The sequence below is a fragment of the Anoplopoma fimbria genome, chromosome 23, assembly GCF_027596085.1.
Source record: "Anoplopoma fimbria isolate UVic2021 breed Golden Eagle Sablefish chromosome 23, Afim_UVic_2022, whole genome shotgun sequence".
Taxonomy (NCBI): Eukaryota; Metazoa; Chordata; class Actinopteri; order Perciformes; family Anoplopomatidae; genus Anoplopoma; species Anoplopoma fimbria.
Window position 1 is genome coordinate 11181903 of NC_072471.1, and position 24955 is coordinate 11206857.

General features: G+C 40.3%; 1 protein-coding gene across 1 annotated transcript; it reads left to right on the forward strand.

The window, feature by feature from the left end:
• Window positions 1–536: 536 nt before the first annotated feature.
• On the forward strand, window positions 537–23525 carry lrrc17 (leucine rich repeat containing 17). The gene is given in 6 exon segments (XM_054624722.1): window positions 537–849; window positions 9436–9809; window positions 10698–11052; window positions 11055–11186; window positions 19030–19185; window positions 22584–23525. Coding segments are annotated over 5 exon segments (1344 nt in total). The 5' UTR covers window positions 537–849; window positions 9436–9536; the 3' UTR covers window positions 23012–23525.
• Window positions 23526–24955: the final 1430 nt, after the last annotated feature.

Below are 24955 nucleotides of genomic sequence, written 5' to 3' on the forward strand. Positions count from 1 at the left end.
TCATTGAATGTTTACATTGTAGAAGGAAGCGCATTACTTTCTCATCCTCACCAGTAGAACAGTGGCCGCTTACTCTGTTTTCTTATGGGTGCCATGATTTCTTGCGTCTTCCTATTTTGATTTTCAATTTGTGTGCTTGGTTAGGATCTGTATCTTCTTTCTTTCTCTGACAATAGAGATATATTCTGCCAATTCATCATCTCTTTTCAGGGCCAAATCACAATCTAATCTACCTTTGCTTTTAGTTTTTTTATTTTCAATGTTACAAATACATTTCTTGGTATTGCATAACAATTTGATTTACTCTGATAGCTGTGTTGAACGTCTGTCCCTTTCAGTCCAAAAGGCAGGTCAGCAGCAAATCCAGGAGGAAGCCCACATGTTTAACAGAGGGGAGACCAGTGCGGGGTTGCAGCCCTCCTACACGTGTGTATGAGTGTGTGTTTGGGTGTGTAATGCTAAACCAGACACAGCCTTTGCTAACAGTCTCATTCTCTCTCCCTCTCTCTCTCTCCTCACATTCTCAGTGTGATCCAGCAGAGTGGGTGAAAAGCAAGAGAGAGACAGCTTGCATAAGGCAGTAGTCAATCACTCAGAGCACAGGCAGCCAGAGAGAGAGAGAGAGAGAGAGAGAGAGAGAGAGAGAGAGAGAGAGAGAGAGAGAGAGAGATTGGAGGAGCAGCCAGTCGCTCGTCCCTCTCTCCAGGCTCTAACTTTATAGGCAGCCCGGCAGATTTTCTTGGCTTAGACGCAGCGCTCATGACAGGATTAGGAGCTGGGGACGCGGGACCAACCGGAGATCTGCAGGTCCTAGTGGACGAGCCTGGGCCAGATTATCTCCCTGTACAGGTAGGAATGAAACCTTCATATTGAGACCCAATTGCATTAGATCTGTCTATCTACAAAAAAAAAATATTCAGCTGAAAGGAGCAGCAAATCCCCAATCCTTCCTGACACAAAATCCAATTCGCAAGAGGATATTTTATTTTTTTGGCAAGTATTGTTTGGCACCACAGGTTTAGTTTCCGGTGACAAAATATTGCTGCCTTTAAAAAAAAAAAAAAAAAAAAGGTTTTACAATAAGAGTGACTCACCCTTTCTTTTATTCCTTTGTAGGCATGCACTGATAGTGTATGCACAGAAACACAATGAATACATCTTCCTCATGTTGAGAGCGTACTCATTTTAAGTAATTTAAAGATAAGTTGCAGCAAATTCAGCAACACAACATCAGAACAGTGTTGTCCAGTGTCAGACATTGATTTAATTATCTGCAGCTTAGGTGTTTTTTGCACAAATGATCAAATTGTGAAGATGTGAAGATAAGAATGGACAGAACTCCATCCAAAAAAAAAATCCATCCAAACAAGCCATGCGTTATTGTATTCATTATCCTGAAGGTTTATCTTTTGCAAGCTTAGTACTTGAGTAAACTGCTGAAGTCTCATTTTCTACCACAACAAGTTTGGAGCTGTAGAAGTTGGGCCAAGTTTATAGAAGATCACTGCACCCTGACGTTGATAAATTGCAAATATTATCTTTTACAAAGAACACATTCAATTGCTAATTTTAGATGCTTCTTTTCTGCTTTTCTTATGTAACTGACTGGTGGTCAGACTTGAAAGCCCTCTGCTATGATGAGGCATTCAGTTCCCTGTGTAACTCAACATATAGAGCTAATCACCACTTCTGATGGAGTGATGGGTTAATTTACCCACTTGGACCCTCCTTTTACTGTAAGAAACTCTGGACAGCCATGCCCATCTAATGACTCATGTTCATTGAATACATAGCCAACTCTTTATCCTGTTAAACATGAATTCGAGACTTTGGTGTTAGCTGTGATCCAGGAGATTTGTCACACAGCTCTTTTTGTAATGATTTCCAAAATTTGAGGACAAAAGACTACTAAAGAGGAAGCCAGAAGTTCTGTAGAGCTTCCTGCACAGTTTGCATGTATAATTGCATTTTTTTTACATGCCCTTGTGTAAGCTTCAGGGGTAAAAATCCAGGCTCATGCAGCGCAGGCGGAGCAATGTGTGGTTTCCCTCTGGAATCCTACTCCCCCAAAAAAGGGGGAGTAAAAAAGCTTGACTTGCAAGTTCCCTCTGATTACAAAGAGTGAGAGGCTCTTCTACTGAAATTTCTGCTGTTTCAGCTTGCCGCAGTTAAGTTTAAATATGACACTTTGTAGTGAGAGGAGACAGAGTGGGTGTGTTTTCTGTGCCTGTTGCATGTGTGTGTGTGTGTGTGTGTGTGTGTGTGTGTGTGTGTGTGTGTGTGTGTGTGTGTGTGTGTGTGTGTGTGTGTGTGTGTGTGTGTGTGTGTGTGTGTGTGTGTTTAAGGTGCAGATGTGTCTTGGACAAACACAAAGCGATGAACATAGCCGGTTGGTTGGGGGAGACATTGTGTGTGATTGTGTATGTATGTGAGCTCTGTTTAAGATCTCATGACCGTTTTTTCAACTCAAAATCTTTGATTAGAAAAGAGTAGAAAACTGAAAACACAGTAGAACAATACATAACAGAAAAATGTATGTAATAAATCTAGCTCAGAATTGATAAACCTGAAACATTTCAGCATTACTGCGCTCATACCGTTTAAATAACGGAGCAGAGTGTTTCGTAGTAACTTTAAGAACAGCCAAGAAACAGGGGGAAACCACTCTGATTCCTGCATAACGTCAGCTGAAAGCTGGCCGGTTGTCACACACAAACACACACACACACACGAATTGCATGGACTCGCGTGCGTGCATGGGACGTTGACCTCTTTCGAGGTTTGCAGTTGCTATTCTTATGGTCTGGACTCCAGAGAATAGGAGAAAACTGGGTTCTCATGGCCATTAGGAACAAGCGCAAAGACACAAATTTTGCCTGTTTCAGCCTCAAAGGTTAATTTTCTATCTTAACATGTTTCCTTCATGGACATGTCTGGTTTCAATTAGGCTCAAAGGGATGTGTGAGGGTTCTCTCTGTTGCTTGCTATCGCTCCATTCACAGTATATGTCTGCCACTGTCTCATCCTCTGGCTTAGGCTTCTTCTCTTTACAATCCCAATACTGTCATTCTTTCCTTGTGTTCCTCTCTTTGTTAAAATCTGGATGCTTGATCTGTTGCATGTTAACAAGCTACAGACATTTGGGCACACTCCACACATGAAGGGAATTCAGCCCAGAGGAAAGTGAGGTCAGCTTGCTGGGAGGTTGGCTCGCAGAGGAAAACACGCTCACCTTTAAGCTTGCTACTTGTTGATTTGTCACTGTTTATTTCTGTAATTAACTGTCTGACTGACTTACAGACGGACTTTCTGCCTGCTCCTGTGTTTTCAACTGAATTCTTGACATTTTTCTATTAGTAGCTAAGGAGAAAAGTCTTTGTTTTTGCAGCCTCCCCTGCTTGTTCTCGCTTTCTGTCTTTAACACAGTGGCCCCTTGTGTTTCCGAACGATTTCCCCTGGAGGTCTGAGCTCTTTCCATCCCCAGTTGCCAGTCCAGTGTTATTGGAGCATGGAGAGCCTTTACAGGCAGCCAGTGCAGGTATAGCAACTGTGTTGCCTCAATGTTTTATGGGTGAGAGGTGTGACATTGTGTTTTCAAAGATTTGGTTGAGTTTGATACATTTGTTCTTAATAATGAACATTTTTTGCCACCTGGGGGCAACAGAAAAAGTTTGACCTATTATATTATCATATAAAGTCAATATGGCTAACCAATTTCGTATTAACACATCCAGCCTTGGTTAGGAGTCGAGTTTATGAACAAATAAGTGAAGTCCAATTTTGACTTTACTTTTTGCTCTAGTCTAGTGTCCACCATCTCCTGAGAGAACATCTTAATCTTTACCTGCTAAAGGCTCAGCTGTGTGATAAATTAAGTTTAAGCCAGGGACACATATGTTTTTATGTAATGGTGTAATGTCCCTACAGTGTTGAGAAAGACATAGGAAAGTTCACCAGCAGTTTAGGATTCATGTTTTACCAACCGACCAGTCAGAGGAAAAATCATTTAACAGAGTTAACATAGCAGCTGAGAACAAGACAACAAAGCTGGACAAATAAAGGTATAGAATATAGAATTACGTGCACAAGTGTGTAATCTCAGGTATACTGTATTTTATGCTGTTGGCCTTTTCCTTAGTTAGTTAGAATAAAAAAAAAAAAATAATTCTTGGGTGTCCTTGGCTCAACAGAAGTGCAGCAGTGTAAAATATGAAACCAAACAAATCCCTCTTCTTTCCCTTTACCTGAAATAATCATATTTTATGTCCCATGCACATCGAGCTTCTGACATTAATCTCATTAATCTTTAGGACTTTCCTTCTGTTTTCAGTTTCTCTTTTGGGGGTTCTTTTCATTCTGAAACACTGTAGTTTTCCAATAAGTGTGCGTCCTCCATCTGTATTTCTATTAAGGTCAGGAATTGTCTCACTCTTCCTGATTTTGATGGTTTTAGAGGCCAGCATGTCTGTGTTTCCTCCGGTCTGCTGAGGCCAAATGACCCGTCTGAGCCAACAGACAGTTTTGAATACATACACAGACACAGCATGTGTCAACATTAGTCTATTTTGTGTATATTTGGATGAATATACTGTTATAATATACACTTTTATGTGTTCAGTGTGTGTGGTATGTCGAGGTTTCTCCTGCTTCATTCACACTCGTTTGCGCTTTTACCTTTGGTGATTTGGCAGAGCGGTCTAACTTCCTCTCACCCTGCTGTCACCAGTGAAGTCATGCCAAACCACCAGATTAAATTATACTTTGCACTTCATTATACATGTCTGTAATGTATGTGATGTGCTTCCGTAACTTAAACAGTTAAACAGTTATATCTTAAACTTTAAGCCTTTTGAGGAATGCTCTCATCAAATTACAAAATTGAGTACAAGAGTGCAAGAATCTAAAGAATGAAATGGAGTGAAGTTTCAGATAAAGGTGCACTACAGCTGGTACAGCAGAGAGACACGTGATGTTCAGCTGGAGTTTAGTTCTAAGTCTGCCCTCCCTGCACACTGTCCCCTAAAACAAATTCCACACAGAGAAACACTACAGACATAAGCATTTATTCAGTGGTTTGTTTTGATTGAGAGAACACTTGTGCTGAGAACTTGCTGTCCCTTACTGGTCTAAAAGACTGGTGCATGAATTGTTTTGGTTTTAAAAGCCATTAGAAAGATTTAACAAAAATTCCCAGATGATGATTATTCCATTTCAGACACAATGATGCAGTGTTTGCTCAGTGCACATTGGTAACTAAATCTCTTTCATAACTGATGACATAATCATACTGTTACTGGTAAAAGTACATTTATCTCATCTTACTGGAAGCAATGTCTGATGTGGTCTCCCTGTGAAATCCACATGTGGCTGAAATGTGGGCGTATTGAAAATAGAGCCAGGAATGTTAACAAACCATGACAAGTCGAATAATTAGCACCAAATATAAGAAACAAACAAGTATGCTGCTGTCCGTGGTGCTGAAGCAGCAGACGGATTGGTAGTTCCGCCCTTCTGTTAGTTTAAACCAATCAAAAGGGTTGCTCATGGGGCGGTTCAATTGACTAATAGCGGCTGATTTAAAAAAACAACTATTACTAACAATTTTAACTTAAAATGAACAAATCGCCCATTGCTAGCATTCACATATACACTTACAGGGCAAACAAATCATCCAGCATCTTTTCTTGAAACAAGGCCTCGGATTCTTACCCTCAGGCTCATTTTTCCATTGCCAAAAAATGAGAGACATATTGCTACCACATTCCATGCCCAGATGGCAATGGCAGCAAGAAAAAACGTCTGCATGGTATTTAGAGCAATATCCCTGTGGAAGGGCCTGAAACCCTGAGGGCTTTCTGCTCAATGTTTACAGGCTGACTGACCAGAATGAGCCGGGGTGGGGAATAATACTAGACTGGAAGGGCTAATTTGAGCTGGTATAGGCTAGGGGTGAACCACAGGGATGGGTTTGGCCTGAGTGTGGCTGTTATAGTCCCTGCTGGAATGTGTCTTGGATATCAAAGGCTGACCATGGCTGTAGTTTTTTTTAAGAAAGGCTGGACCTTTCCTGGTGAACAGCTGCGATGTGGAAAAGATCTGAGAAGTACCAGCACTGGTCCGAATGGTTTGGAGATGGTTCATCAATTATAGTGGAAAGGAGAGAAAATATGTTAAAATGCTTTTTTTTTTGATGCAATAAAAGTGAACTGTTTCATCAGCTTGTTTTTAATGTGAAATTCACTTCTTTCATATTTTTGACACCAGTAGACACTTCACTGAGTGTGTGTTCGCTGAGCTAGACTGATGGATCTTGCAAACGAGCTGTTCAAGCTGTATCACAGTGCTGTACATAACAACCATTAAGGGCCCAAATGACTTAGCCTGAAAGCAGTTATACAGAGAGAGAGAGAGAGAGAGAGAGAGAGAGAGAGAGAGAGAGAGAGAGAGAGAGATGATGTGTCTGGGTCCACTCAAGACCCCTCTCCATGCTTTCCACCTCAGTCTAGTCTAGTCTTGTGTTTGGACTGGCACAAGTCATGCCTTGTGTTGAAACATGTTTCCCATCGGCTGCACAATTATGCAACTACAAGCAAAAGAACATGTGCTTGTAGTTGTACCTGTGCACACAAACAGACCCACACATATATCCATCTATAAGGGCATGCTTAAATTTAATTATAGAGAAAGAAGAAAGAGAGACCCAATCAAGCACACACTGACAGATGGTGGCTGAGAAGAAACTATGTAATTCCTTTTAGGTTTGAAGTAACAGCTCACTAGAGGTGTATTATTGCATGCAACGGCTGAGGTGAAGAAAATCGAACTCTCAGTGCTTGCTTCAGTTGAAACGATTGATAGTCGGACAGTTGACGAGCGCTCAATGGACTGGAAAGTCCTCCCCTGGTACATTCTCAGCTGTTTCTGTCTGCAGCTCGCTAACATGCCCAGTCTGTTATTCACAATGGAACCACACCATCTGCATTGACGGGCTTGTTCCACTGTGTGAGAGACTGTAGGACCGTGAGGGGGCTGCGGTTTGGTACAGTTGGACTGAGTCAGTGTGTGTGTGTGTCTGTGTGTGTGTGTGTGTGTGTGTGTGTGTGTGTGTGTGTGTGTGTGTGTGTGTGTGTGTGTGTGTGTGTGTGTGTGTGTGTGTGTGTGTGTGTGTGTGTGTGTGTGTGTGTGTGTGTGTGTGTAGGGTGTCTTGGCTGACGTGTGCTCTTTACCTTTATGCCTTTATCTGATCACACAAGGGACCCATGACTCACTTTTTTGTTTTACCAGAAAATGCACACCCTCACTGGAACACAAGAAGAAAAAAACACACACACATTCACATAGTAAGCAAGCAGGGGGTCCAAATAAACTTACTTACTTATTACTGAGCCATTGATACTGATATCTCAAGTTCTGGAGTTTTCATATTTTTAGCTGATGATAGTTTCACAGTTTGGCAGTACAAATTGTAAAACAACAAGGCTGCAAGGAAGAGAGATAAAACACGAAACCAGAAAAAGTGGTTTCAAAGGAACAATTTGGGATGTGCGCCTATTCCCTTTTCCAACAGAGAGTTTGATGATACGATTGAGATGATACGATTGAGATGATACGATTGAGATGATACGATTGAGATGATACGATTGATAGTACTCTCATATCTGTCTGTTATATATAAAACTAATGCCAGCAGGCAGTTCATTTATCTCAGCATAAAAACTGGAAAGTGGGAAACAGCTGGCCTGGCTCTGATGATTGGTAACAAAATCTGACTACCAGCACCTCTAATTAATCAGCAAGCTGAGGCTCTGGGGCTTCACTCACTGTTTGCAGTCATTATGCTAAACTAAGCTAACTGGCGGTTGGCTCTAGCTTTAATACAAACTAACTCTCAGTCAGAAAGCAAATAAGTGCATTTCCCAAAATTTTTAAACAAACAATCTTTTTTTGTGGGCATTTTGTTGTGAATAATATGTGTCCTCTCTCAGCAGCAAAAAAAAAAGACGCTGTTTAAAACCTTTTTGGAAGAAGATTGGATTTGACTTTGCACAAAGACTAGAAACAGGGGCAAACATTGTATGCGTGCTCTGTGGGACAGTAACAAAATCCACCTCCCAGACCCTCGAAATAACCAATTATCCCCAAATATATTCTTCATTCAATCCATAAAATAATAAGGCCAGCAAAATGTCAAACTATTCCTTTAACCAAGCAAGTTTTGTTCGTTGCTTAAACTTAAATCAGATAAAGCTTGTATTAATCGTTTTAAGTACTGTCAAACTGTATCGACAGGGCCCTGAATTCAGGATAAAGCACATATGGATCTGACACATTGCATTTGTTAAATGCAATAGACATATTTTTTATCAGAGCCGTGACATGAGACACTAAAAGGTAGAGCAAAAGGGCATCATGGTCGGTTTAGATGAAGGTAGAAAACATTAATGGGATATTCCTGAAAGAAAACTGCACTTTACTACGACCACATTTTAATCTGTTTAACATGTTAACAAGTAACAAATGCCTCTGTTTTGCTTTAGACCCCTTTTCCTGTTTCCTCTCGCTCTACCTCTCCACTAATTCTTTCAACATGTGCCATGTTACCATTTAAGTTGCCAGCATGTCTCCACATGCCACTAAGACAAATCCCTGCACATTTTATTGTATTTGTGAATGAAATTATTTCGCTTTTCTTTACCTTTAACTTTTTAAAATATCCTGTCCAGCTTTTTGTTTTCTTCCACATCACCAATCAGATTCATTGTTTGCCCTTATCCTTCATATTAAAATTACACATATGTACATGTTATGTTAAAACATTTACATTTTTCATGATTTCTGTCCCACATTTGTAATTGTATGGTACTTTGTGTATTCAAAGTGATCTGTGAAATGTAAACTGTTGCTTTAACCCCTGTGCTACAACCTGATACTGTAGCAGCTGATAACATTTGTTTTGTAACTTTGCCTCTGTATAAACACTTTCAAGCTAGCTAGTAGCTCCGCTGTGAGAAAACACTTTGTCAATAACAACTATCTCAAAGAATTTACGTGACTTTGTGCCAAACAGCACTTCCCTTTTGTTTGTATTCGTAATCTTGGAGGCAAAAGACATACAAAAAAGGAATTCCAGAAACTATAACCATACAGACATTTATTAAAACTTGGTTAAGAATGCTTTCTGGCTTACCACTGCATCACCTTAACTTTTTTTTTTTTTTTTTGTTGCAAATAACCCAAGTTAAAAATTCTGAACTTGCGACACCTCCTTTTACTTTTTTCATACAGGGCAGTCCAGCAGCTTTGCCTGCTATCCAAAAGTACTTTAGGTGATGACTGACTTGTTCTAATAGGTAATCAAGGTGAACTTTACTTTACTTTATATGGTACTGTGTTCAGTGAGTGTTCAAACTTAGATTTTGTATTTTGTGTTGACAGGTTTGATTCCTGTGTCCCGTCACGCCAATCATCCGACAACAGACGTCCAAGGTTGACCCGATTACTGAGAGGCCTCCCTGTCTCTCCTCTCCTCTCCCATCATGCATCTCCTCGCCACCCTCCTCCTCCTGCTGCTCCTAAGGTCAGCTGAGCCCCGGAGAGGCCCTCGGTCAGGGGCTGTGGAGAGGGGCGCCAGGGGCCGTGTACGAGGCAGAGGCAGGGCCGGAGTGATGAGACGTCAAACTCAGGAGTGTAAGGAATACATGGAGGCAGGGGAAAAATATCTGGACTGTCAGGACAGGCAGCTGACCATGGTGATGCAGGACTGGCCCAAAGATATTCACCACCTGCTGTTGGCAAGAAATAAGATTCAGGTTTGTACAGACTACTAAAGAGGAAAGATATAAATCGACCTCAGCAGATGATGTAAGATCCAACTTACATAATTGGCAGATTCTGAGTGTCCAGCACAGTTTTGTGCAACAAATGCATCACTATTCTGTGCGTAAGCCTCTTACTCTGGCCCTAAACCCTGCCAGCGTGTTGATACCGTGAGCATCTGTGCACCATTTATTTGGCCCAGGATCAAAGACTGACTTTTCTGCGACATATTTGTGTGTAGATGTTTGCGTGAGTGAGTACACAGGATGTGTGTCACAGGTGTTGAGAGAAATAAAACAAAAAGCTTTGCAAGCAAAGTCAAAAATAATGATGAATGACTTACGAAAACACTGATGGAAATGTTGAAACTAGGCATAATTACGCCTTATTTTCTTAATAATGAGTAGTGAGGGAAAGTATGAACAGTGGATTTTTAGCTGGATGTTCGGCCCTGTTGGAAACTACAATTTGATCATCAAAAGCTATTTCTTGCAATTTGTGCTCAAAGTTGCAATTTTATATGGATCAAATTACTTGAAGGTTTTGCTTATAGTGACAAACGCAGAGAGAAATATCCCTTGACTCTGCAGTTTAGTTTTATGAAGCATTTTAACAAACTTCAGCTCAATGTTTTGTCTTACATCTTTACTGTTTTGGGTCATTCTCACTGTACTTCAGAGCCATATCTTCAGGCTCAGTGGGCAGCTGCCCAGCACGGATGAAGTGAGCGAATAGCAGGTGAACTAAGTGGAACATTTAGCAGCTGAATATTATACATCTTCGTCTGTCTGAGTCTGACAAAGCTCTGCTTGAGACAGACATCATTTCAAAAGACCTGGCATATATACACAGAGACCAACAGTTTACATCTCCCTCTTTAGGTTTTGAGGGACAATATGTTCTCCCAGTTCAGCCAGCTGAAGAGCCTGGACCTCCAGCAGAACCACATCTCCATGGTGGAGGACGGGGCATTCAGTGGCCTCTCCCAGCTCACCACCCTGCTCCTCCAGCACAACAGACTGAAAACAGCCACCGAGGACGTCCTGCTCCCCCTGCCCCGTCTCACCTACCTCCGTCTCTATGACAACCCCTGGAGCTGCCGCTGCTCATTAGACAGCCTGGTCAGGACCCTGCAGGTGCCCAGCAACCGCAACCTCGGCAACTATGGCAAGTGCGCCGAGCCCCAGTCGCTGAAGGACCAGAAGCTGAGGAAGCTGAATGTGGACTTGTTGTGTGCAGACACACACAGAAGGCCGGGGAGCGGAGGGGGACGGGACTGAGGCTTCCTGAAATCAAAGTGAAGACGGATGCCACGTCCATGTGCCACACCTACATGTTTCCAAAACCTCTGCTGGACTGCAGCAATAAAGGTGAGACTGTCAAGTTTTCTATCTCTGTAACTTATCTGTGTCATGTCCTGTCTATTATTGTAATAAACTGAATTCAGCTAAAGCAATCATTATGTTGGTTGATCATAAAATAGAAAACATGTGTACTGTGTCCACAGAAAAAGGGTTAACTTGTAAAATATGAATATGAGGAGTGGCACACACTCACGTAAAGAATCATTCTATAAGAAACCGTTCATTTGCAGCCAAACCCAAATCAACCAGTGTCACTAGTAAGCATTTTTTAATGAAAAACTATTTTCCTGGCAAATATATCAATAACAAATAGACTGCCCTGGAAGAGGAGTGCCTTGTATAAAAGGTACATTTGTTAAGTTTGCTCAGCACTCTCATGTGTAGACTCATTCTTGCTTGTTCAGTGAAATAAGGCTTGAGACCTTAATTTGCTGTCTAACGTTTTGGTTACAATAAGGCTGACCTAGCAGAGATGTGTTTGTTTGATCTGGTTTGCCACCTAGGGCGTCTGAACTTCATTGGGAGGGAAGGAGCAGGCTGGTTCTAGTCTGTTCTGTCAAACTAAAAGCTTGCATTTTCAAGCATGGACCCTTTTTTTCCATTTTAATCTTACTTGGCTGATATCAGGCTTCCTGCTGTGACTGTGTTGCATTGTTTAGCCTTTTGGTGAGCTGCAATGTGGAGTGTTTGTGTCCTTGTGAGGCCGGTGTTTTGTGGGGTTCAGCACCATTTATTTCGCATTGTATTATAATTTGAATCATGCATTCATTAACTTTCTCCAGATTTATGTTTGCCACATTTTAGTAGGCAGTAATTGCCACCAGTGTCTTACATTGTTTCTGTGTCCAGTTTTGACACTGAGTCAGCATGTCTAGAAAGCTGCAAAAAATGGAAACTGAAAGGCATCAGTGAAAATAAAGGGGGGAGAGATGGAGCGAAGGGAAAGCGAGGGTTTCTTTCAGCTCTTCCAGTTTTCACATCTGGACTCTATGTGTGTAAAAACGCCACTATGAGTCTGCAACCATAGGCTTTGTAACTTCCCCAGTGTCTCATAAAAACTGTGCAGTGTTGCTTTTCAAAGACACAGATGACAATTTCTGAATTTATGTTTGTAACTTTTTTGCAGGCTCTTTATTCTTGGTTGCTCTCTCATCTTCTCCCTTTTACCTGTTTTCTCTCTATCGTCTTCTTCCGCCAAAATGGCATCCACTGTCAACACAATGAACTGAAAGATTGTCTGTGTCCTTGTTTCAGACCAAGTGAGCTCCCAGATTTAAATGAGCAATACAACGCATCTATAAATGGAGAGCTTATGCTTTTCACAAAAAGAAATCTTTCATAGAGAACGGAGAAGCCAAAACCACACAATGCAACGTCTGTGTTGTGTTACTGCACGCGGAAGAGTTTTTACATATTTTCCTTTTCTTTTTTTTCTACAGTAAAACTTTTGAATCAATTCTTTATGTGGACCACAGATAGGGTTTCTCTGTTTTTCTCACAGGCTGATTATCCCATCCATCTCTGCAGATCTTTTCATCTTTTTGTGTGCTTGATAATAACTCTCTACATCCTGCCTCCTAGACCATGCCCCATCATGAAAGCGATATGTGATGTGTGAATGTTGCTTAATATACTGCAGCTGTTGTGCATGACATTCAATATATGGTCTCTGTTCTTTTGATTCGCAAGGCCACACATAAAATATAGCTATACTTTGAGCTGATGCCAGTTGAGGTTTGGATGCTTTTCATTTTGTTGTTTTCACTGTAATGCCATCCAGCAACAATGTTTTCTAAATCTAATAACAGGTTTATATCATGACACATTGTGTTTTCTCCTCCACCTTTTGTGTGTTCTCCAGTCTTAACACTTAACAGATCCTGGCAGAGTTTGCTATGCTGTGATATATTATAGCAAACTTTGGCTTCACCACTGATATCCAAATACATATTGAATTGCATTATTTCAGTAAACTTTATTGAACATTTCTTGAGACCCTCTGTCTCTCTCAGATTAGTTGCATGACTGTGACATTTTTATGCATTATGCCTCCAAGTTCTCATAATTCTAGGAATAAAAGGTGCCCTCTGAAATATTTTTGGAAACAAACAAAAGTCATGTTTACATTCATTGCATCATACCAAAATACACTGTGTTTGTCCTTCAGGTCCAACAAACTTGCTGAATGCATTTCCTTCCTAATATCTGATTTTTTATACATTTTAATCAACATTGTTTACATTCATATTTACCAGCTTGCATTGGCCTTGCCTGTATTACTAGCATCAACTGTTTTTTTCATTACACTTTATTATTAGGAATATGCATTATGTGGGCACAATATATTTTGCCACAGGCTACAAGTAATGGCCACAAAATCTGTTGATCATTTTTGTTATTTTTTCCTGTTTAGTCCAAAATTGCAGCATTTAATTTAATACGCTGTGGTTAGAATATAACCTACATGAGGAATAAGACAAATATCATTAGAATGGTCAAAAACTAATAATAGGTACCACTTAGGCCTACAATATTAAACATTGATGTAGACATTTGATGTATTGTGCCAGAGTTGGCTTAACGATAATTTCTTCAGGCTTTGGCTAGCTTGAAGCTAATTTACAATGCAGGTAATGTAGGCATAAAAGTAACATTAGCATTAAAAATAACAGACACACCATGTATGAAATTACTGAATAAAGTACATTTTTCTGGATGTTATATTTGTTAGACTGTAAATATGTGCCAGATGAGTTTCATTAGTGCAAACCCAGCTTTTTCTATTGATATCCTTATAGGGCTTTTAGTCATTCTAGGTTGTTTATTCCAAATACATCTCATAGTGTTGCTCAGAAACCTACAGGGTGGTATTGATTGTTTTGGCCTAGTTCTAGACTTTGAATTTAAGACTGTGCTCATGAGGTCAGGAAATCATTGGTTTCAGAAGTAACATAAATCCTCCATATAAACTTCAGGCCACTTGAGTAGGCAGCAGTAAAGTGACTCATATATATATATATGGTTAGTTGGCTGCTTCCCAGTAACACAAACAGCCATGTGCACAATATTTTGTCAGGCTCTCCCTGGACCATCTAAATCACAGACGAGCAGTAAGTCGGCAGAAAAAATTAATCTACCATGGTGTCATTGGATCAGGAGGCATAAAGCATGAATGAGAAAGAGGACAGTATCAAACATCACTCTCTACTAACAGCCAGGTTTAGCTGCAGACTCTGCCAGGCACCAAGAGGCTTTCTTACAATAGTTTGAAGGTCCTGTCGACAAACAACTATGATACATTTGTTCAAGTTTTGACATATAACAGTCAAGAAAAGTAAAAGAGGCTGTAATACATGCTTGTTTAAAGTCTGACACGGAAACCTATTCTGTTCCTTTCTTTTGGCCCTGTGAGTTGAAGCATTAAAGCAATACTTCTTTTAAAAATGTTGCATGACACCCAAAACCATCAGGGAGGACACAGGCACTAATCTGGTTGTTGTAATAGTTATATCTTATAAACAGAGTTGTCAGCATGTTTAGAAACGGCTTCACGTCTGCCTCTATACATTTTGTATGAATGGTGAAAGAGAGTGTGTGTATATATGTGTATTACATGAAGCCAAAACATTTTAGCATGCAAAATCCAGAGCTTAGAAGCACAGGCAGAAATTATAAGGGATGCACATTTAATGTTAAATGTTAATGATGGAAAAAATCCCAACTCAGTTCAGACTTTGCTCCAGCAGTTAAGTAGCTAAAAATAATAATGTAAAAGAACATTCTCACTTCTTAAATATGTCACAAAGGTGAAACATTGAATGTGAACTTATTCAGTGCTACCTAATGCTACCATGCAGCAAATATAATGCCGTTTATTTAATTTTATAGAATGTATGGTAAAGAAAATGATTTAACCCATACCCTCTAGAGCAGGATATGTATATATACAGTGGGGGAAATAATTATTTGATCCCTTGCCAATTTTGTAAGTTTGCCCACTGACAAAGAAATGAACGATCTATAATTGTTATGGTAGGTTTATTTTAACAGTGAGAGACAGAATATAAAAAAAATAATCCAGAAAATCACATTATATAAAAGTTATAAATTGATTTGCATTTGATTGAGTGAAATAAGTATTTGAGCCCCTACCAACCAGCAAGAATTCTGGCTCCCACATACCGGTTAGATTAGTCCTTTCACTTTAAGAAAGTACTCTGAATCTCAACTTGTTACCTGTATGAAAGACATCTGTCTCAATTCATTACCTGTATAAAAGACACCTGTCCACAGAATCAATCGATCAGATTCCAACTTCTCCACCATGGGCAAGACCAAAGAGCTGTCTAAGGACGTCGGGGCAAAGATTGTAGACCTGCACAAGGCTGGAATGGGCTACAAGACCATCGGAAAGCAGCTTGGTGAGAAGGAGACAACTGTTGGTGCGATTATTCGGAAATGGAAGAAACACAAAATGACCATCAATCGCCCTCGGTCTGGGGCTCCACGCAAGATCTCGCCTCGTGGGGTATCGATGATCATGAGAAAGGTGAGGGATCAGCCCAGAACTACACGGGAGGAACTTGTTAATGATCTCAAGACAGCTGGGACCACAGTCACCAAGAAAACCATTGGTAACACACTACACCGTAATGGATTAAAATCCTGCAGCGCCTGCAAGGTCTCCCTGCTCAAGAAGGCACATGTACAGGCCCGTCTGAAGTTTGCCAATGAACAACTGAATGATTCAGAGAATGCTTGGGAGAAGGTAATGTGGTCAGATGAGACAAAAATCGAGCTATTTGGCATCAACTCAACTCGCCGTGTTTGGAGGAAGAGAAATGCTGATTATAACCCCAAGAACACCATCCCCAGGGGACAGGACGACTTCACCGCATCGAGGGGAGGATGGACGGGGCCATGTACCGTGAAATCTTGGGCGACAACCTCCTTACCTCAGCCAGGACACTGAAAATGGGTCGTGGATGGGTCTTCCAGCACGACAATGACCCAAAACATACGGCCAAGGCAACAAAGGAGTGGCTCAAGAAGAAGCACATTACGGTCATGGAGTGGCCTAGCCAGTCTCTGGACCTTAATCCCGTAGAAAATCTGTGGAGGGAGCTGAAGCCTTCAGGATTTGGAGAAGATCTGCAAAGAGGAGTGGACCAAAATCCCTCCTGAGATGTGCGCAAACCTGGTGACCAACTACAAGAAGCGTCTGACCTCTGTGCTTGCCAACAACGGTTTCTCCACCAAGTACTGAGTCATGTTTTGTTTGGGGATCAAATACTTATTTCACTCGATCAAATGCAAATCAATTTATAACTTTTATATAATGTGATTTTCCGGATTTTTTTTTTGATATTCTGTCTCTCAATGTTAAAATAAACCTACCATAACAATTATAGATCGTTCATTTCTTTGTCAGTGGGCAAACTTACAAAATCGGCAAGGGATCAAATAATTATTTCCCCCACTGTACGTCCAGACTAATGTTCTGCACTTTTACTTAATCATCGAAATAGTTTAGCTCTATCTATTCAAACTATGAAAATACTAATGTACATTTACTGCAATACATTATCACTGTGTTATATTAATGCACGGCCCACATAACTAATAATGAAACCTCCATTGGATGTTTTGGCAAATGACCGACTAAATTGCTGAAGAAAGTCATTCAGACCTGGCACTTTAACATAAAGCAGGTGCTATAGTTGGGACTCCATAATGTAAATGACAAATAATAGCCAATTGGCCAATCTAAATGTATAGCAGAGGTGCTATCAGACAAGCAGAGAGTTTCTTAGGTAGTAGCAAAGCACAAAGCCTAGAAGCACAGATGTTCACATGTGCCCTGAAATAATGACTTCAGCAGATTCATAAAAAAAAAAAAATCCAGTCCAATGCCAGTTATGAATAATGACTTTTACATTTCCTGACATGTTCTCTCTCTTTCTCCACCTCTGTGTGTGTTTATTCATTCAGTAGTCTGCAGAGGGACAGATGTTAAAGTAGGAAGCAGTTCCCCCACTAAAAATCATACGTAACCCAATACGCTCCTGATAAAATGTCTAACTTCCTGAAATCATATTTGGCTACAGGAAGTAATGCAAAAACAGCTAAGAATCAAAGATAAAATGGGTCCTACTAGTCACAGACCCAACTTATCCAGCCTAAACCTACTGTTATTACTTAATACACAGTGTGAGAGATTATCTTCATTCTCTGTAAAACACAGAACACCACAGATGTATTCCTCTTGGACAGAGAGGATCTGTTTTGGCTCCAAAGATTGAAGTCTGCTTTCACACAAGGGAGCCTGGGAATTTGAGTCTAAGTGCCAGCATTTTTTCAGCTTTCTCTTATCTGAAAATGCTGCTTTGACGGAGTTGCAGGCATGTTACACAAACAGGGTGGGATTCCCTTTAGACTTCAAGGATTGATAACTTGTGGAAAGTCTGTGCGTGCCTTTTGTAAATGTCTCTGCCTGCTTCACACTCATCAGTCATCACTGCATCACATCACTGAACAATGATAATTACATTTTAGTAGTGCATCGGCTACATCTATGTGCATGCTGTATAAGTGTGTCCTGTGTGTGCGCATGTGTTCATATTTTCTTTGTCAGTTATGATGATATGGCACAATGCCTTCATTGATAACCTACTGCAACATCTGTGGCAATAAAGCATGGGCATAAAGACTGAAACATAAAAAGGGCCAATAAGAATTCTTCTGAGCAGATCAGACAGTCTGTGTAGATAAATATATGCAAAAAACAAAGTCCGAATGCATTGGTATGCATGAATGCTCCACCACACACATATCTTACACACTTTTATTAATTTTTTTATCTACAAAATAAAGCAGTGATTTTTATAATACCAAACATTGTTTGAGTATATCTTAGTCAGTGTTCACCGCTTAAACATAATCATGTTTCCTCTCATCTGCAACCTCTTTGCAAACTGCTTCAAAAACAATCACCCATGTTCATTTTGATGATACAGGTTGCCGGGGCCACCTACTCAGTTTTAAACAAAGCTGCATCATGATTGGCACGGCAGACGTGACCTCCAATTTAGATAATTTGCATATTTTTACAGGTGAAACAAGTGTAATGAATGTCAAACGCAATTCAAAATCCATTGAAATGTCTGGTTTTTTTTTTACTTAAATAGGCTTCTCCCAAATGACAGAACTTGTGCAATTGGGGTCTTGACACAAACCAGGACCTAATTATTGTCTGCAGATAAGCTCCAAAGAGTCTATATATTCAAGGTCCAGCTCTGTTATTTCTAGCTATTTGGGACAAAACGGGTTGACAGTGACAAAACTTTACTCTAACTGTCCCGTCATTGTAGGGAAATGTGTTCCAGTGTGGGATTTAAAACTCCAGAAAGGATCTGTTATCGAAATGGGAATATGTGGGAATCACATGTTTTATACATTAGAGTCCTCAACTACACTCTTACTTGGGGGGGGGGGGGGGTGTATGTGAAGTTGGAAACAATAGAAGAGAGTGGAAACACTCTCTCCTCTGGCACAGAAGTGAAATATTGTTATACATGCTGTCACAGTCGACATCATCTTGAAACTGTTAAATGTTGCACACAACCCACACAACATCTTGAAAATGTATAACGATGCAGACAGGTTTCCTTCTCTGCTGCTGATTCTGGAGCTTTGCACTTTGTATTCTGAGTTCATCGGCCTCAATACGATAAATCTAGCAGCAAGAATACAGGAATTCATCTTCATCGTTGCAAATATGCACTATGGCGTTCTAGCCCCTTTCACAGTTGAAGAAATTATGTTTCTTTTTGTCTTTCCTTCTTTGCAGATTTGAATAACATCCCGTCTGAACTGCCATCGGACATCGTGAAGATGGATCTGTCCAGCAACACCATCAAACATCTCAGGCCCAAACAGTTCCTGCTGTCCAAAGACCTCAAGCTGCTCAATCTGAGCAGCAACAGCCTGCAGTATATAGACACAGGTAAAACAACTGCCACACACACACACACACACACACACACACACACACACACACACACACACACACACACACACACACACACACACACACACACACACACACACACACACACACACACCTGAACACATACATCTGGGCACTTCAGTGCATTATGCCAAGGCCACATAGATACTTGATTGGTTGGCAGGTTTTCATTAAAGTCACATAACAAGATAAAATGACATAGTTCTGTCAAAAGTTAAAATACCTTTTTACCTGAACATTTGTGTCTACTATATTACCAGTTAACTCTTACTGACGAAAGCAACCAAACCATGGGATGAACTAAAGGTTACCAACGTGGTAATCGACAACCTCGCAAGGGGTCGAAAGATAAATCTGACACTCAGAAAAATTAGAAGAACTCTCATATTTTTTTTCTAAAGAATTACTGGATATTTTTAAATCTTCATGCCTCTTAGAATTATTCATATAGAACAAAGTAAAAATCCCTCTTTGGTTGAACCACACACAACATTTTGACATATGCTACTGGTGATGAGGGGTCAAAAGATCAACTTTTCTTTGTCATTAGCCAAATAATTTAGGACTCACTCCATTTAATTACAAATAATCTTCAAACATGGATGAAGACAATGATGAAAACACCGGCACAAACAACAAAATGGCCATTTAAAAACCACAAATAAACAAATATATGACACTTAATGTGAAATAGAGAACAAGGAAAGGTTGCACAAACACAAGATAATGTGCTCAAAAGATACATTTTACTGAAGTATCTGCTCTGAATAGTAATTCTGCCTCACAAGTGGCATTAAAGACTCATTACTCTTTACGGGCTAATGATGTCTGGGCCCAGGTCTTCCTGCCCAGGATGGAAATCCTTTCCAAAACCTTGTAGTTGTATTCATTAGCCTGCAACATATGTAAACAATCTACTGTAGCTCGCCCCAGTGTGTCCAAGACTGTATTGGAAATTGAAAAATAAATGATGTGTAGGCTTGTGACATATGGTAGCAATCATGGTTGCTCCTTCTAAACATGTTCCCATTCGGAGTACAATAAAAAATATTCAGAATTCATTTTAAGAGGTGGTTTGTCATGCCTTTTCATTCATGTTTCTTTCTCACTCTGGTCACACTCTGACTCCGACACACTGGAGTTATTACAAAGAGATGCACAATTATTTGCTTTTTTATTATTGTCTTTCCTGTTGGTTTTGGATGATGTTTATGCCAGATTGCTGGGCTTTTTCCTTGCAAGACTAACCCCCCAAAAAAGACAAACAATAATTTAGACAGTCACAGGAGAGTACAGTATATTTGAAGGTCAATTTAGTGCACTTTCCTATGACTAATAACTTGACATTTTAGAAATTTGTCGCAATGTGAGGGCACCACCCAACTGGAACGCCAAACTCTGCAAAAACAACAACAACGTTGACACTCTTCAAGTCTTTGTAGAAGATCCGTCTAGCCTGCATCTCCTTTGTGTTACTGTAACCGAAGCAACAACGCAGCAGCAGACAATTATGTAATCATGGGACTTTTGCAACAGTGATATCTGTAGTTATGTTGACCAGAGACTTTGAATTTGTTTTTATGTTTTACTGAAAGTTGTTGCCAACATCAGCCCAGAGCAGGGCAAGCCTGGGGGGTAAATCCCTAATGTATCACTCCTGCTGAAGCCAGACGAGGGCGGTGTTTTTGTGCAAAGAACATTAATGCTTGTGCATTGAAGCTGGAAAAATAGATGACAGGCTTTATAGCTTTCTCCTCAGTGGGTGTTACGTGAATGGCTCTGCGGTCCTGGTGGGAGAGCTGATTAAAATACTTAGTGATTAGTGTGTTATGTGGAGCTCTTTGCTTGCACAAAAAGTTGACAGTATTTTTAAAGAATGGTGAGATAAGGGTGCTTTGAAAACAAGAACAGATGGAGAGAACAATCAGTGATGAATTGCGATGTCATAGCAACTAGCATAGGGAAGTATGGTCATTAAAGGAATAGGTTTTCTCATGGCCAGTTGACCTACACTACTCCTGATAAAATAAGATAATAATCCTTTATTAGTCCCGCAGCGGGGAAATTTACTGATGCTCATGTTTGTGTTACTAAAGGGAGCAAAATATGCCTAATGTGGATTATAAGACAAACTGAATATATTTTACTGAGAATGTTGCTTCAGTACATTTTATTTCATGGGAAAATACCAGGAAAGTAGACCACACTGTGATTCCTGTGGCCGTAGTTGTTCAAAAAGCAATTAACAGTAGCCCATTTGGGAGAGTCAAGAGTCTCATGAGTCGAGAGATAAGACAGGGGAAGGGAAGGTTAAATAGGTGCTCCATTCCATCCCTCCTCTTTACTCTCATATCGTTAAATCTATCTGCGTTATCTTTATTGTTGAATGACAAGATTGCAGTTGCAGTAACGTATCTGTTACAATGATTAAAAACGGATTAGCGTCCCCAGCGTCTGTTATCCTTTTTCTGTCATGTCTCTGTCTCAGTGATGTCTTTATCCTCGATATATTTTATATGTTCCACACATTCTCCTCTTCCCCCCTCCTCCCATTTCCTCCCCTCCTCTCTTCCGCTCAGTTAAGATCAAAGCTATAGGCCCAAGGCTAGTGGACAGCATGAAACAGTCTCCACTGTCTCATTTTTTACACAGACACGTAACAATGTCAGAAACCTTCTACGCACGTCAACAGTTACCTTTTTAACTCAAGTTATTCCCATTTATTTTGTTTCTGAAAAGTTTCATCTTGGACATATCCATTTTCCCCATTTTTCATTGGACGGCAACAATGTTGTGTGTCACTTCTGGAGTAACATTTTGTGTTGAATTGTAAAATAAAGTGCATTACCCTGAAAATAACAGATGCCAAATTCTTAAAGCCCTCATATATACGAGCTCTTTTTTATTAGAGGTGGTATGTATGAGATTGGGAGCATTTCTATTGCCTCTTAACCGCTCTCTAAATCGCTACGGCTGAGCTGGTGGCTCGCAGCTAACAGTGCTAATAGTGCTAACGGTGAAAATTATAATGAAAGTGCTGGCAGAGCTAACAGTGTTTCCTGAGGGGGAACCAGAGGGTGGACGCTATGCTGAAATCAACTTAAGTGGAGCATTTAGCAGCTTATGAGTCAGATATTTCCCTTCAGGAGTTGGTGTAGACAAAATAAAGAATAAAAAAAAGAGAGTGAATATTTGGCGTACATTTGCTAGAGGGCCAGGAAGTGAATAGTAATGTTGCACCGTGTCTTGAGGATCGGTAAAAGATTAACATGTCTGCTAAATATCAGGAAGTGTCCAGGGAGACAGGATGACCTTCCAGGCAGCAGTATGAGATGCCAACTTATTTTGCTCAACCTTTTTTTCCCCTCCCCCAGCTGCATTCGCAGGCCTGCTGTACCTCCGTGAGCTTGACCTGTCCAATAACAGCCTCAACTATTTCCAGTATGGCGTACTGGAGGATCTCTACTTCCTACGGACGCTCTCGCTGGAGAACAACCCCTGGATCTGCGACTACAACATCCACTACTTGATCTACTGGCTCAAGCACCACCCCGGCGTTTTCTACACTGGCCTGATCTGCTCTGAGCCACAGGAGTTCAGGGGCTGGCGTGTCGAGGATTACGTCAAGACCTACAACGGTGAATGTCCCATGGACAAACAAACTGGAGGGATGGATACAGGACAGGGAGGGCAAGGGGGGACAGACAACGATGCACAGGAGGTTGTGGGGGAGATGATCGAGATGCCTCAGCCCCTGAGGGAGAATAAACCCAAAAAGTTTGAGATAATTAGGCTGAGTTAGAATGGTGGTGGATCAGCGGACTGGTGTGGCTAAGTATAGAGGTCAAAGGAGTGTTAGATTAAAGTGCAGGTCATGTGGAGAGGCTGACAAATGGATTATTATGGTAGACTAAGTGATTTGATGTTTAGATTAACAGTGTGACCAGTAAAAGTAAAATTTTGCAATAAAATACGTTATCATTTTAATAATTAATATCTTCCATCTTGTGTGGATAAAAGAAAAAAACAGATTTTGGGACATTCATTTTTCTTAAAAGGTTATTCAAGTTTACGTTCAAACAAAGGTTTAGGGGCTTTTGTTTTATTTTTTTTGCGGAGCATTTACAACCCAGTCTGTATCAGATCTATTAACTTCCACAAAGATGTCCCTTTGAATTTCCTACACAATGAACTGCAGGTGCTCGCTTTTTTTCTGTTACTGTTATTTTATTATTGAATGCAGGTTATTCTTTTTTTATTCATAAAAAGCAGTTTTTTATTAATGTACGACATTGTCTACCTGTTTTCTGGAAATAAAATTGGGTTTATTTTTTCTGAAAATATGTTTGGCCAGACATTACATTACAGTCATTTAGCAGATGCTTTTATCCAAAGTGACTTACAATCAGTAGCTCAAAGCTTTATATATATATTATATATATATATATATATATATATATATATATATATATATATATATATATATATATATATATATATATCATATCATTCACCCATTCACACACTAATGACAGGGCTACCATGCAAGGTGCCACCTGCCCAGACTCTAACTAACATTCATACAACATCCAGTCCCAAAGCCTTTGGGAACAACTTGGGGTTAAGTGTCTTGCCCAAGGACACATCGACTGCCGAAGCCGGGTATCGAACCGCCGATCCTCTGAATGGAAAACGACCCTGCGCCACAGCCGCCCCAGACATGATGGAAGGTAAAGTGTACGTAGATGTACCAAACTTGTTGCCCCGCACTGCCATCAGTTCACCAAATAAGATAAGATGCAGATGTATGGTGTCATACAGTAACTCTCTTTTTTCCAGATACACCTCAGGTGTGCCTGATGGCCTGATATCCAATTATAAAAAACCTGGTGATAAAAAACATTCTGCCTCAAGTATCCAAATCATATATTTCCTTTAACTCCCCACAGGTTATACTTCAGCATTTAGAAGGCATGACATGCACCCAAGAAGGGAATTTGGAAGCCCATGGAAGGAAACACAAGTTTCAGTGCGCTGTAGACCAACAAACAACAGCTATATTCATTCTTATTGAAACCATCAACCTACTGATTCTCACTCCTGGTTACAGTTATGTCAGTCTTTTGGCCCCCGAGGCCATTTAAAAGGCTAAAACATGCACCACAATTTAGCTCCAATAAGTAATAATTGACTAAAGATGAATAAACTGATTTTATAGCCATAGAATGACCATTTATGCTTGTCAGATTTGGGGTAAAGGACAAAGCTACGCGACCACAAAAGTTCCACAAAACTAAAATCAATAAAGCAGATTAACTTTGTAATTGTAAGAAAACAATAATCAGTGCAAGTCCTGCTACATGAGTTCCCTGATTGGTGTTTGAATAGGGCCTGCCAACCTGGCATTAGATTATACAGATTATATCCTGGATGTAAACCTCATCAGTTCCTTTAGCTTGACTGTTGTGTTGGCAGGAAGTGGTTTTGGCAAAGTTAAGCCCTAAAGGTGATTTGAAAAGTGCTTTCCTGTTTACCTGGTTGCATGTTGGGTTGCATTCAATTAATCGTTTCTTACTGCAGTCACAGATGTTTTAAATCACCTTTCTATTTATTGTCAAGGGCAGTGAGCACCCAACATGCAACTGTAGGTCATGTATAACAGCACACTGCCCTCTGGTGTTCACAATATAGTAGTAAATAACAGGATTTCAGGAAGACATTCAAAGCTTTATATAGACACATTTAT